Source organism: Drosophila novamexicana, unplaced genomic scaffold (genome assembly GCF_003285875.2).
Source record: "Drosophila novamexicana strain 15010-1031.04,08,12 unplaced genomic scaffold, DnovRS2.1 tig00001813-arrow-arrow-pilon, whole genome shotgun sequence".
Lineage (NCBI taxonomy): Eukaryota > Metazoa > Arthropoda > Insecta > Diptera > Drosophilidae > Drosophila > Drosophila novamexicana.
The window spans coordinates 72942-89124 of NW_020824895.1; the positions used below are offsets into that span (position 1 = coordinate 72942).

The following is a 16183-nucleotide window of genomic DNA, read 5'->3' on the forward strand; positions in this document are numbered from 1 at the left end:
AAGTTTGGCTTTTTCTTCATGGTTTTCCCTCTAGATTAATTTGGCATTCAAATCTGAACACCGATTTATTGGTCGAAATTCATGTCCAAATCTTACCCCAAGATTCGTATATAGACATGGGTCAAAAATTACCAACCCCATAACTCGGTCAAATCTCATCCGATTTTCACGAAGCTTGGCTTTTTCTTAATGGTTTTCCCTCTAGATTAATGTGGCATTCAAATCTCGACACCGATTTTTTGGTCGAAATTCATGTCCAAATCTTACCCCAAGATTCGTATATAGACATGGGTCAAAAATTACCACCCCCATATCTCGGCCAAATCTCATCCGATTTTCACGAAGTTTGGCTTTTTCTTAATGGTTTTCCCTCTAGAATAATGTGGCATTCAAATCTCGACACCGATTTTTTGGTCGAAATTCATGTCCAAATCTTACCCCAAGATTCGTATATAGACATGGGTCAAAAATTACCACCCCCATATCTCGGCCAAATCTCATCCGATTTTCACGAAGTTTGGCTTTTTCTTCATGGTTTTCCCTCTAGATTAATTTGGCATTCAAATCTGAACACCGATTTTTTAGTCGAAATGCATGTCCAAATCTTACCCCAAGATTCGTATATAGACATGGGTCAAAAATTACCACCCCCATATCTCGGCCAAATCTCATCCGATTTTCACGAAGTTTGGCTTTTTCTTCATGGTTTTCCCTCTAGATTAATTTGGCATTCAAATCTGAACACCGATTTTTTAGTCGAAATGCATGTCCAAAACTTACCCCAAGATTCGTATATAGACATGGGTCAAAAATTACCACCCCCATAACTCGGTCAAATCTCATCCGATTTCCACGAAGTTTGGCTTTTTCCTCATGGTTTTCCCTCTAGATTAATGTGGCATTCAAATCTCGACACCGATTTTTTGGTCGAAATTCATGTCCAAATCTTACCCCAAGATTCGTATATAGACATGGGTCAAAAATTACCACCCCCATAACTCGGTCAAATCTCATCCGATTTCCACGAAGTTTGGCTTTTTCTTCATGGTTTTCGCTCTAGATTAATTTGGCATTGAAATCTGAACACCGATTTTTTAGTCGAAATGCATGTCCAAATCTTACCCCAAGATTCGTATATAGACATGGCTCAAAAATTACCACCCCCATAACTCGGTCAAATCTCATCCGATTTCCACGAAGTTTGGCTTTTTCTTCATGGTTTTCCCTCTAGATTAATGTGGCATTCAAATCTCGACACCGATTTTTTGGTCGAAATTCATGTCCAAATCTTACCCCAAGATTCGTATATAGACATGGGTCAAAAATTACCACGCCCATAACTCGGCCAAATCTCATCCGATTTTCACGAAGTTTGGCTTTTTATACCCTGAACCCATTAAGAATGGGTATAAGGGTATATTGTATTTGTGCAAAATCCAAATATATGTAACAGGCAGAAGGAAGCAACTCCGACCCCACAAAGTATATATATTCTTGATCAGCATAAATAGCTGAGTCGATCTAGCAATATCCGTCTCTCTGTCCGTCCGTCCGTCTGTCCGTCCGTATGTATAAACGCAAGGATCTCAGAACTTATAAGAGCTAGAAAGAAATTTTAGATGTAGATGCTCCTAGTTCCCGCGCAGATCGAGTTTGTTTCCGATAATCGATAACTTACTCCGTTATCGATATCTAAATCTTGTTTTTTGGGCAATTTTGGTAAATAATAAGAGCTAGAGTCACCAAACTTGACATATAGCTTCTAAAATAGAATATATATATGCATTTGATGTTGGAGGAAGAGGGTTCAGGGTATCCCCTAGTCGGGAGCTCCCGACTAGAACCTCTTACTTGTTATTTGTGCATTGCTTTCACAAACGACCGCAAATATTAAAATGCATTTGGGTTTTGCAATTGCAATTAGGAAGGCTGTTTTTTTTTATATTATTTATTTGCATTTCATTTTTTTTATTTTATTTTTGTTTTTCTTTTTTAATTGTTGTAAATCGCATAAATGCAATTATAAAATTTCTCATCAATTGGGCAACGGTCGCAACGCGGTTCAGTTGCGGTCAATGCGATGCTCTGCGCATAATTAAAAAACAATATTTGGTTAGTTTAATCAATTTGCATACACATCAACACAGAAAGACAGAGAGAGAGAGAGAGAGGGAGAGGGGCAGTAACTATGTAACTAGACAACAATTGAGGGGAGAGGCAAAAAAAAAAGCCAAAGGAAAATCAAATAAAATGCGGCAACAAAGCAGTTGGTTTATAATAGAGCTTAATCAAAAACAATGCGTTAATCAAACGCAATTGAATAGATCAAAATGGGCGGCTGGCCATTGTCATAGAGGCGGGAAAGGACAGTGAAGGCGGGGTAAAAGGAAATCATTTAATTGGTTCAGCTGGGAGATCAACAGAAAAAAGCTGACCCCAATGGAAACTACAGGAAATGAAAAGATTTAAAAATAAATAAAATTAAACAAAGCAAATATAAGCACTTTTTTATTGCTATATATATATATATATACAGAGAGAGAGAGAGAGAGAGAGAGAGAGAGAGAGAGAGAGAGAGAGAGAGAGAGAGAGAGAACGTGAGAGAGAGATATGACTGAGCTGGGATAAAAAGTGCTGCGCGGCTTAATTGGATTAATCCAGACAGTGTTGTAAAACGCGCTGAACTAGCGTCCCTGTACAACACTGTTAGCAGTACTGTACAACACTGACAGCAGTGACTGTACCTCAAGCTGAGCTGATTTGACAGAAAATCTTAGAAAACTTGAAAGACGGACAACTTTATTTAAAGTTACATAAAAGAAATCAATATGAATTTATTAAATCAAACCCGATAAGCACAACAACAATAGAGTCTGTTTTGACTGCACGATTGATAAACCAAGGATTTCCACCCACAACTGTGGAAAATTAGTGGAAAACGTTCGACTGAAACTTGTTTGTATGCCAACCGATCGGCTTTAAACTCATATTCATAGATCGTGGTGATTTTTTTCAGGAACCTGTGACATGTTTGACACTATTCGTAATAATTTATGCCTTTGTTAGTTATTAGAGATCAAAGGTTACGAGTTTTCTTCAATCGACTACAATCGTATTTGCAAAGCTCTACGTGAAAACTAAACGAATAAGTATTTCAGCTATTTCGAAATACACACTCGAAACTGTGGAAAATTATCAAATTTTACGTGCCTTTTGCGGGGTCACTTTTATATAAAACTCCGCCTGATTGCACCTAAGGTTTCAATCAATCAATCAATCAATCAATCAGTCAGCACAGATATTGCTAACTGCAGCCGTAGAATAACACTTGTGATTGAGCCCAGCCTTGGCAATGCCAACTTAATGCTTAAGCTCTCTCCCCTTTCTCTTTATATTTCGCAGTTATATCAACTCCGACGACTGATGCAAGGCTCCGAGAGTACACCGAAAGCTCCATTAGGTAATAATGCGCGACCCGTGCAAAGCTTACACCATAGAACCGTAAGGACGAACATAGATTTTAAGCGTCATAAGGTGAGTGTCCTTTAAAGTTATCTAAATGTGTACAATCGATAACTATCGATATGTTTTAAATATAGTATGCATATTGCATACATCATTATCTGATTGACTGACAATCTAACAGATTGATGGAAATTTTACTGTGGCATAAAGCTCAAGACGGATATCTTGCATAATTCCACCAGCAACTGTGAAAAATTGGTGGAATACGCTTGTGTGAAACTTTATTGCTTAGCATACAATCGTGCTGAAACTTAGTTTCACAAATTTGTTGTGAAAATGCATTTGAGTCCGTTTTTCACACATATCAGTGAATTCACGTCTCTTGAAGGGAAAGTGTGGAAATGTGCGAATTTTTAATTCACGGTTCACTGTCAAACCTTTAAATTGATAGAAAAAATTGAGAACAATTCTTCAAGCTAAATCCACAAAATACTCGCAAAAACTTGCGCCGGGCATAGCCGGGTAATGTCCGCTTGTCTATTTCTATGGAAATATTCCATAAAATCTGTCGCTAGATAAGCCTGGTAAAGCATTCAATTGACTCTTTAACAATTTATGTTTTTTTTTTTTGTTTTATGCTTTTAAATCCGAAATAGAATCAAAACGCATGCCCTTCCATGTACAAGGACATGTACTATCGAGCGAATCGCTGGTCGCCAGACACGGGACTTCTGATACGTTGACGACAACAACAAATAGAACAAAAACTGGAACTGGAACTGGAACTGGCACTGGCACTGGAACTGGAACTGGAACTGGAACTGAGGCTGGCAACGCATTTCGCATTTTTGATGCCGCATTCAAATTTGATATTCACGTTTTTAAAACGAGCTCAGGATTCGTTTGGCTTGCAACATTCCTAACAACAGCAACAACAACTATTACAAACAACAAACATCGCATATATATACACACACAAATATATCTATATATATACATATATATATATATATATATATATATATCGTTTCATTAACAGCAACAAGGTATAAACAGAGTTCGACTTCGGCTAGCCGAATGTCTAATGCCCTTGCAGAGTGCTCCGCTTGAACCTAGCCTTCAAATTAGTCTAGCTTTCTTCTATACACACACACACATACACATTCACACATGCTTCTTCTTCTGCCCTTTTCCTCATGCGTGTAACTTCGGTGTTTATAGTCCGATCTTGATGAAATTGACAGGCATTTCAAGAAGACATTTACCAACTTTGGTTAAAACAAGGAGAGCTATTATAGAGAAAACTAATGCGCATAGTATTGCTCACAAGGCTCCATGAAGCAGATATTTCATGTGAGAAAGTCAAAGTACTCTCTCTCTCTTTCTCTCTGCAAGGACATGCCCTAACAGAGCGCAAAAATATTTATGAACAAATAACAAACAAAAACCAGTTAATTCCATGGAAGCTAACTAAAATATAGATAAATAAATAAAATGGCAAAAAAAAAAAAAAAATACAGAGCCTAGAAATAAGCACAACACGCACACAGCAAAAATGTACGCTGTGCCACAAATTAATTGCTGCCTTTTTATATTTGTGAAATAACTAAAATGAGTTCAATATTTGTTCAAACACACACACACACACACACACACACACGCACGCCTGCACTAGCTGAAAAATTCTTTATTATTTTTGTTAACATTTTTTTAAAAATTATTTATGGCCTATTATTGATTATTTCAGCTTTATTTGTGGCATTTATTTGTATTTATTTATTTACCTTTTTTTTTTGTTTTTGCTTTTACTTTAATTTATCAATTTCTTTTTTCTGACACACAAAGAACTAAACAGCGAATTCGGCAAGCCGAATCTCAGATACCCTTGCAGCTGAATAGAAAACAATTTAGAGCGCGCGAGTCGGCAGTGCCCGACTAGAAAATACCCTGCACGAGCTGATGTTGCACTCATTCCCTCCTGCCTCCCATACACACACACACACACACGGCTTCGCTTCTTCTTCTTGCCTTTACCCCACATTCTTGAATAACATCGGAGCTTATTGTCCGATTTTTTGAAAAATGAACTATTCCAAATCTCTTAACGAGAGTCGTTTAACTCAATTTTAATGCATCTAGTTCTTAGAATGTGCGAATTATCGAGTTATCGAGTCTAAGAATCGATTTGTATCGAAATTGGGAGCATGGCGAGGAGATTTGGGCTTGTGGCATGCAAAATGTGAACTATTCCGCATTTGTGAGTATTAAACGAGCCGCTTTAAAGCAAGTATGGTGCGTAAAGCTCTTATGATGTTCGAGTTATCGAATCTGAAAATCGATTTTTATCGATATTAAGATAATAGAGGGGAGTTTTATGCTGGTTACATTTGAAAAGTGAACTATTCCGAATCTGTGTGTACTAAACGAAAACCTTTAAACCAAATTTGATGCATTCAGCTCGAGTTATCGGGTCTAAAAATCGATTTCTTTCGATACTAAGCGTATGAAGGGCAAATATAGGTAATATATTTGGAATATATTTGCAAAATATCAGCTAGCTTTTCGGATTTCTGAGTTTCACGCCTTCAGACTGTCGAACACGGACAGATCGATTGCTCGACTGATCGATCAAGCATATATATATTCCATTCAAGGGTTCGCAGATGCATTCTTTTGTATCTCAAGTATTAAGTATTAGAAGCATCCCATGCCTATAGATATAACTCGAGTTTCCGTTTATCAAATCTACGTCAGCTATAATGATATGCTTATTAAATCGATTAAATTTGAGAAAATGATATAGTCAAACGAATCAGCTAGTTCCTAATCAGACACAAGCTGTGAATAGAACCAGGAGCCTAGCTTGAAGCGGATCCTAGTTCACGTAGACTGGTTCAAGAATGTTGAAGAACTTTATGATAATAAGCGCTGCAAGGGTATACGAAGAAGCACAACAAACATACACACAAAAACAACAAATGAAATAAGAATTTCCGTAAACTGGATGGGTGGACAATAACTAAAGAAACCAAAAGGTAAATAAATACATATAAATATATATAGAGAGAAAGAAAAACAAAGCAGACGAAAAAAAAAACATATATAAATAAAAAATTAAAAAAAAAAAAAAATATTCATATAAAGTATACAAGAAAAAAAAGTAACTAAGTATATAGCTATATATGAATACGATATACAAATAATACAAAAAAAAAAACATATAACTATATGAAAAGCAAACATTTGACAACTACAGAAAGGCATAAAAACTAAATGAAGGCCCCTAACCAAAAGGAAACTAAAATAAAAAAAAGAACTACTAAGCAATGCAGCAGGAAGTCGAAAAAGTTGGGCATAGCATAGAAAACTAACTATAAAATACTATATAAAATATATATAGATATATATATATATATATATATATAAATAGTTATATAGCTAAATATGTGTGTACACTCAACAAGAGGGGAAGGAAAAAGAGTTAAGAGCCAGCCAGTAAGTAAATACCAGACACACACACACAGAATCGATAAATGCATACTATACACGATATAAACACACATATATATATATATACATATATAGACACACGATAAATAGTCGCTATACGGTAAGCAGCCAGCATCAGCGATCGTCAGCGATATTGTTATCGATAACTAATCGATAGATCGTACTTAAACGAACTCTAGTTAAACGTGTTAAATGCATTAACTAAATTAGGCTTAATTTAAGTAGACGCAAAAGCAAAACTAAGCAACAACTAAATAAATAATAATAGTAAATTTTTTTTTTTTGTCAATATATCGATAGACGCTTCGATATATATATCGACATACATACAAGTAAGTAACAGTGCTGGACAGCGGACAAGTAATGCATAGCGCTTAGTTTTAATAGCAATTAGCTTTTGTGTTTTTTGTGTAACATATGTTATTCTGTTGTTGAAAATTCGTGCAATTATCATAAGTTAACCCCAACAAAGTGAAAGTAACAAAACGCAAGTGGAAACCCCTTTAACATGAACTAGACGTAGTAAAGAACAAATTATCTATTTGTATAAAATGCGATTGACTGTAAGTTACTATTGTGTTGCCATATACGACTAACTATAATTCATACATACATATATATATATACATATGCCATATAAAAATGCAAAATATGTACCACGACTATAGAGCAAACAACAGGAATATAAAGAGACAAATGCAAATAAACGATTACAACAAACAACAACAACAACAAATTGACAAAACTTTCGAGCAAACAATTAAATATGCATCTCTCTATTATTTTCCCATGCATAACATAACGACAACAACAAATATTCTGAGTAACAAATTGAAAATGAAATGCAAATTAATACAAAGTACAGCAAATCACACAAAATCGAATAAAATAAAATAATATATAAAAATAATACTAAAAAAAAAACCTACTATGTGACAAAAGAAAAATAAAGATGAAAAATAAACAAATTCAATTAAATGCGCATTTTTTATCAAGTCTCCTACATTTTGTCAGTCAAAATATGCTTTTTGAACTAGTTCCTTGCGATCTGAGCAGGTCAACAGAACTAGTTCACTTTCCAGTGAGTACATTGTTTTCATTGTGCCTCAAACATTTTGTAGGCACATTTTGTGATTCAAGCCAAACATTTTTTGCAACTAGTTCCGGTGTTCCTAAACAGATGAGCCGAACTAGTTCACTTCTCATTCAATTGAAAATGCTTATTTCTTATTAAGTCTGAAACAAAAACGTTTTGTAAACTAGTTCCAGAGAACTAAGCAGGTGAAATGAACTAGTTCACTTCCCATTCAGTTCAAGTTGCGGATTGTTCATTAAGTCTCAAACAATTTGTGGGCATATTTTGGTCAGGTCAACAGAACTAGTTCACTGTATACGAAGTGGAACTATGGGAACTGTTTTAGGTTTGAGTAGTTTACCAGAGAATCTAATTCTCAAATCAGAGGAATATATTTTCGATTTTCATAAACGTTGGATGGAACACAAAGAAAATTATTAGAAGATTCTCTAAACTTGCAATGGGGAATATTGCAATAATAATACAGATTATCTAGGTATTTCGGTATGAAGGAATGAAAAGTTGAACATAATGAATCAGATTGCACTTAGTCTCGGCCCACTTTTGATAGGCACTTTTGTGATACTCACTCATGGGAATGATGGAATGGAACAGACTATATAAGAAAGAGGGTTTCAATGAAGTAATCCAAGTATGCCTTACATTTTTTTTCAGCGGAATGATGGAATGAAACGTTGAACTTAATGTAACTGATTTCACTTAGTCTCGGTCCACTTTTGATAGACACTTTTGTGATACTCACTCATGGGAATGATGGAATGGAACAGACTATATTAGAAAAAGGGTTTCAATGAAGTTATTCAAGTATGCCTGCTTTTTTTCGAGTAATTGATAGTTTATATTTTAGTAGTTATCCCTCTGCGAAACACTGGAATGGAACAGAGACTCGCTTGAAAATTCGCACGGAAAGTTCGAATGAAACAACAATCTTATTTGAGACTTTCAATAGTTATACCGTCAAAAAATTCTACAATATTTTTTAAGTTTCCTTCCAGTGAAACGCTGAAATGAAACGGCAAATTTAGTATTACGAACCGAGGCTATGCAACGAAATGAATTGAATTTCTGATTCCACATTGAAATAAAGCAACAAATGGGTTATCATGAGGGCAAATGTTAAAAGCCACTTAATATCCGGTTTGCTAATCACCGAAACAAGTCGAGACACAAATCAAATTCGGAATGCGTGCAGCTAATCAAGCGGCTGGCTAGGAGCAGGAGAAGGAGAAGTTGGTGGAGAAGGAGGAGCACTCGCCGGATGTGGAGAGGGCAGCAGGAATTATGAAATGCCTTGGGCACAGTGGAACAAATAAACATCTGTTTGTTTGCTTTTTGGCATTTTTAAGGGGATGCACCTTGGTGCCAGCTGCGCCCTATTTTAATATGCAATTTCAATTTCCGAAATATACAAACACAGCTCACTCAGCTGTGCGTGCACGGGGCGGGGTCGGGGGGCGGCCTGGGACCAGTGTTAGCTAACGACTAGTCGTAATCGGAAATGGGCAACCGCATGTTTAATTGGACGCAATTGAAACTAAACTAGCGTAAAATCGAAATAAAAACACGCACACACAAATCCCAAAAAAAAAAAAAAAAACTCTGCACGTTCCGTAATATGGTAATGGAAATTCATTTCATTTCACGTTCCATTCCAAACCGTTTTGTCCCGTCCCGACCCGACCCGGCCCGGCTCGGCTCGTCTCGTTGTGTTTCGCACGTAAAATTAATTACAAATTAATTTACCATAAATTGAAATTGCGCTCAGCGGGCGGCCAAAGGCGTCGCGTCGCGTCGCGTCGGTCAGTCAAGTGGTTCCCCCCAAAAGTTTGCCCAATAGCAATGGGCTATTGGGGTGCTATGGGGGCTATTGGGGTGCTATGGAGCGCCTGTTCATTAGCACCACAAATCGCTACAAAGTACAGTGCGGCTTCACAACAACGAACGGCCAGCACAGACAGCCAATGTTTGCAGATCAAGCTTTGTGTGAAAAAGGCAAATACTTTGCCAATCAAAAGGCTTTGGGTACAGTGCTCACGCGCTCAAGAGAACGCAGCTGATTTAAATTTGTATTTTAAGAATTTTAAGAATATCGCACAAAGAAGAACTGAAATATTATGCGATCCCAAAAGAGAGAGAGAGAGAGAAAGACTAAGAGAGCATTGGGCTTCTTCTTTTTTTTTGACATATTTACTTTATAATTATGTCTTAAAGAGTATCTAAAAGCCTACTACTTCCATCAATTTTGCCACTTTTACGAAAATAAATTTGACAAGGGTAACTTCTAGTTCGGCAATGCTGCGTTTTGTATGTATAGGGTATGGACCCTTAATAATTTTTCGAGATGTTTACATGTTCCCAACATAACTCAAATAAATAAATACATTTAACTTACCTTTAAGCTGAATACAGGGTGTGCTCTAGCCGGGCATTAGTTTTCTTCTGCTGTGCTCAAAAGCATGTCATCATGGTTCGTCTTAGTTGGTTTTCACTGTAAATAAATTGTAATTTTTGCATATTTTGAATAATTTTTGCTGATTGGGGCGTGGGTGAATGTTGCCATTGAGCGAACGTAGCGAGGCATTGAATGCATTTTAGGGTTAAGTTTTAAAGCTGAAACCGCATTTCGCGAAACGCGGTCAAATGGACTAATTATGCTAAACAGCGTAAAACCGCAACAACCACTTAGCCATGGCCGATAGAGCGAATGGCCCAATGTTGGGGTCGACGTTCAATGCTGTTTGCCACGCCCCGGCTCATACAAGCTGATCTATACCCTGCGCCCATTGAAGCGTGCGTGAAACAGGGCATATTTCAGGCTCATCAAGCAATTAGAAAGATCTATCGATGACTCTAGCCAAATTTATGTAATCGATATAAACAATGTTTATCGATAACACAATGTTTTTTCAAAGGATTTCTCTGAGTTTAATAAGAGTTGCAGCCACCTATTTCCATTTATAGATTCCCTTGTATCGATATCTCCTTGCATTTTCATGTTATCGATAAATATCGATTCTAAGACACGCTTGGTTTGGCTTGTAGGTTCTTGTGCGGCATTAACAGATCGGGAATATTTTGTAGCATATGTATATACATACATATGAATAAGGCTGCAACACTTTGTTGTTATGCCAACATAATGCAAACATAAGCAGCGACTTTGTCGCAGCGCGCCTAACGCTAAGTGCCCTCTGCGCATATTCAAGTGCATACGAAATATGATCCGCACTTGATAGCAACGACCGCCCAAATGGCTAAGTCAGCGTTCTCACGCTTGACCGTCGCTGTGTATACATATGTGCGCGCATGACTCTCTCTGACTCTCTTGTTGTATATAAGCCTAAAAACCATGTATGTAAAACGGCTGCTCACTGCTTCACGGTGGACAGCTCTAACTCCAAGAATTATTGAATAAAGAACCATCAAGAAAGTCTGACGTCTTCTAATAAGGGAACTATTATAATTTAATTTTTTAGATACCTTCTCTCTTTCTCAATGAAAATGAAGAAAATGCAGCTGGAGCCTTCCCTAAGCCTTGAAAACTTGAAAAGGGATCGAACTATAACCAACCGAGTTAATCAAGAATGCATTCTTACGTGTGTCTGTGTGTGTGTGTGTGTGTGTGTGTGTGTGTGTAAAAGGCAGCTAGGAGATTACTAAAAAGGCAGCTGGGCGCCGGGTTTAGGGTATCTTCTAGTCGAGCACACTTGACTGGGGCAATTGTTACTTATTGTTTTGTTTTTTGGCGATAAACCAAAACTTGCGCGCACAATTTCAATTAAATTTACGCACACACACGCACGCACACACGCACTGAGTGTGTGTGTGTGTGTGTTATACAATATGATTTAATCTAAAGCCCAGTGTATGCCACCTGCCACGCCCATCGTGACCAGCCGCCACAAACAGCGAAAGTTGAGGGACGCACAAAAAGTGTTGCCTACTTAACAGCGCACGGGCAAAGGGCGCACGCACACACACACACACACACATACAAATACACACGCGTGCATTTCGTATATGTAAATAAGAGCAAAAGTTTTAATTAAATTTTAAATACAAGTTAATTTTGTGTATTTTCACGCGACACACAACAACAAACGCCCCAAAATGTCCATTTGTATATTTTATGCCCAAAAACTGTTGGCATTTCCAGCGCATTTGCGTGCGTGTTGCGAGTGTGTGCGAGTGTGTGTGTGTGTGTGTGTGTGTGTGTGCGTCTGCAGTTTTTCTATTATTTATAGACGTTCATAGACAAGTGTGTATGTGTGTGTGTGTGTGCGTGTTGTGCACACACAAAATGAGTTATAAATATTTAGTTGTAATTCAGGTTTTAGTTTGCATTGTTGCGGCCCCTAAAAACCAAATTAATATTCATAGCGCAATTCGACAGCAAGCGCAACGCCGACAGCGACGTCGCGTCTGCGCCGAGGTCAGCGTTGACTTCGACAATGGCAAAAAAGAAACTTTGATTAGTATTTAATATAAGACAAATGCATGCAGACAACTTGTTGCTGCGCAAGGAGTTAGCAAGACTTGCATTCGCTGCAAAAACAGCGCAAGTGGCGAGTGACAATACTCGCTGAAGACATAAAACGAATGAAGAAACTAACGAGTAGCGAGTAGCATAAGGAACGAACGCCAAAAAGCTTGCCAACCTATTGTAGTCTAAAGAACTTGTTAAGGCTTTCACTTGTCAAAGGTAAATAGCGAGTGGACAACACTCGCTGGATCGGAGCTAGCGCTCGGTGAAAGAGTAGCGAGTAGAAGTAGTAGACTTGCCAACTCGTTGCTGTGCAAGGAGTATACAAGACTTTTACCCTTTAATAGACATAGCGAGTGAATATACTCGCTGGAAATCTGCAACGAATGGTAAGAGTAACGAGTACTTGGGTGCACTCGCCAAAGAAGTTTAACCGATTGTCAAAAGACCTGACCACTTGTCGCTGTGTTGGAAAACATAGCAAGTAAAAATACTCGCAGAATATATACTACGAAAAACTCGCTGAATCAACACGAATGAATAGCAATGGGCTATTGGGATCTAAAATATATAAATAGCGAGATGGAAAAGAGTCGCTGGATCGATACTTGCACTCGTTGCCAGAAGCAGCGAGTGGCAACTACTCGCTGTATAAGCCAAAAGTTAATGCAGCTGCCAACTTGTTACACAACTTTTACTCGTTAGTAGATGTAACGAATGGCTAGTAGCAAACACTCGCTGAATCAACACGAACGAAAGCCAACCGCCCATTGCTGAAAATTGCAAGCTATATAAATAGCGAATGGAAAAGACTCGCTGGGTCGATACCTGCACTCGTTAAATAAATAGCGAGGTGCAGCTTCTCGCCTGAGCTATTCTAAATAGCATTTGAATTGGTTCCCACGAGGGTATTTGACAAAACAAAGGCGAACGAAGCACAAAACTAAGTTATGAAAAGAGGTTTTATTTAATCTGACGAATTATTCGTGAAAATTTGATAACAGTTTGTAAATAACTCGGATTCTCAATGCGTTACGTTTTTATTTTTTTATTGCTTACTTCTGTTAAGCTCTTGCAGCAAATTTATTTCTTGGGCCAAAAATACGTTTTCATATTTCTATTCAAAAGCTTCTGCTGAAAATATGCAATATTATAATCCGAAACCTGTTCAGAAATATACCAAATGAACCTCCTGACGGCACAACTTTTAATTACTTGCAGCACACAGAGATACAAAAGAAGTTATCAAAAAATATAGAATTCCAACTTTAAATATGTGCTAATGCTGACCGACTAACAAATACCCTATCAACAGTTCTTGAGTACGAGCACTGGAAAGATTTCTAAAAGAAGCAAAAGAGTTTTTTATGGTAATGCTCCGATACCCAAAAGGAGAATACTTTGGCGATTGAGTGAAATATATAGTTTCAGCATAATAATATAATTTTGCGTCTCCCAGGCGAGATTCATTTGATTCAGCAATGAGGCAAAGCAGAGCTACTTACAAAGGATAATTGATTCGGACCATGATTAAGCTACCACAAAAAAGCGTTTTCTACATTTGTTTAGTATCGCCTTTTTATCGCTTTCTTATCTTCCATTGAAAAAAAGGGACTATACATCTAAACATTGCATGCAAGTAGGAACTTATAACAAATGTATCTATATACCAATTTTATGCTGACTTTGGACTAACTAACATGCCCTTTTGCCTTCGACTAAATATGGAAAAGAATGTAATAAAATGGAAAAAGAAAAGAACTACATGCTTGCATGCATTTTTGAGCATGTCCGACAATTGTTGAGGCAGCAACAACAAAATGCAACCGCCCACAACATGTGCTAGTACGAAGGGTGTGCAGATTGTAAAGGTTATATGTGTGTAAGTGTGTGTGTGTGTGTGTGTGTGTGTGTGTGTGTGTGTGTGTGTGTGTGTGTGTGTGTGTGTGTGTGTGTGTGTGTGTGTGTGTGTGTGTGTGTGTGTGTGTGTGTGTGTGTGTGTGTGTGTGTGTGTGTGTGTGTGTGTGTGTGTGTGTGTGTGTGTGTGTGTGTGTGTGTGTGTGTGTGTGCAATAATCCCAATCACAATCACGTGATTTGCAAGTAATCATGTTGTACATTTGCAGCTCACACGTCGCATATTGATGAGCACAGCCCACAGCCCAGCCGAACAGACAATATGCCCTGCCGTACCCTGCCTTGCCGTACCGTGCCCTGCCATACCGTGGCGTGGCGTGGCGTGGCATATCCGGCATCCGTAACCGTAAGCCATGGCCAAGAGTTCAGAATCGAAGCCGCAACCAGTAATAAACGTGCGTAATCAAGCCGTTGCCAGTGTTGCCCAGTTGCATCTATCGAAGCACAACAAAAGGCCATAAGAATTGCAAAATGCATATGGATGGTGGATGTGTCTGGTGTGCAGGGTCGAATGCCTCTTGCCGCCTGCCACATGGCTGCTGCTGCTTCCTGGCCATAACTCAAAAGAAGCAGCAGGAACAGAAAGAGGCGCCCCATTGCCACGGCTTGTAATATTTGATTTTGATTGAAGTGCAGCCAGGCATGTGGCCGGAAAAATGGCACGAGAGACCTGAACTGAATTTATACGAGACAACAAAAATGCGAAGCGTCAATTTTGATGCCTGTTGCATGGGCTGCACACAATGCAAACACACACACACACACACAGCCAGCCAGCCAGCCAGCAGGCGGCTGGCCCATAATGAGTGCCACAAAAGGCCAAAATACAAAAATACAACAGAGAGAGAATGAGAAGAAAAAGACAGAGAGAGCGAGAGAGAGATAGAAATAGAGATGAGAAAAGATGCACTATAACGCTGAGGACTCCAGAGAATCCATTGAAAGCTACGTGACTTGCTGCTGCATAAAGCAAAAACCTCAGATAATCAGTTGTATTTTTTAGCTTCGCAAATATATGTGTGCGAAATTCAAGCTGCAAATTAAAGCTAAGCGTATTGGACAGACTTAACAGCTGTGGCAAGCTTTTACTAACATGCCTCTGTTAATGTTTACCGTATGTTAACCACACTCTGCTAGTTCAAATAATTCTAACGTAGCCTAAATGCACATAAATAAGAAACAAATACAGTTTAAACATGCTGTTGCTTAACATATGCTAATTTAACAGTCGTTTAACTAGAATGTTAAGTTACATAAATACACAAGTTAGGGCTTAGCTTCTTCTTTCCTAAATACGTACAAATTGGAAACAATCAACGCATACAGCTTAGAAATGCCGTTACTTAACATTTATGGTAATTTAACAATCTGTTAACTACACTGTTAAGTTACATAAAACCACAAGTTAGAGATTTACTTCTTCCTCCCTCTGCCCCAGTTTTCTGGAAAAAGATTTCTTGTTTACGCGATAATTGGGGGAATAGTGGTAGGTGTCCAAATTGTGAAACATTCTGCAGCTTTGTTTAACAATACAAGACTCTATTGATTTGTATCGTTTTCATGCTTCGCTTCCTTCCGTCACTTCTAGCAGTCAACCTCACGAGAAATGATGCCTCAGGTTCCCTTGCTGCCAGGATTAACAGTAGTACCTGGTACCCAGTAAATGCTCACTCTATTAATTAGAACCAGTTCATTTAGTGCTCTTCACAGCAG

General features: G+C 38.1%; 1 protein-coding gene across 1 annotated transcript in view; it reads left to right on the forward strand.

The window, feature by feature from the left end:
* Nucleotides 1-4248, forward strand: part of LOC115768495 (carbonic anhydrase-related protein 10) — a 45079-nt gene extending 40831 nt beyond the window's left edge. The window contains exons 7-8 of the mRNA XM_030713081.1: nucleotides 3403-3534; nucleotides 4122-4248. Coding sequence (XP_030568941.1) covers nucleotides 3403-3534; nucleotides 4122-4208 — 219 coding nt within the window. The 3' untranslated portion in view covers nucleotides 4209-4248. The remainder of the gene's footprint in view (nucleotides 1-3402; nucleotides 3535-4121) is intronic.
* The last annotated feature ends 11935 nt before the right edge of the window (nucleotides 4249-16183 follow it).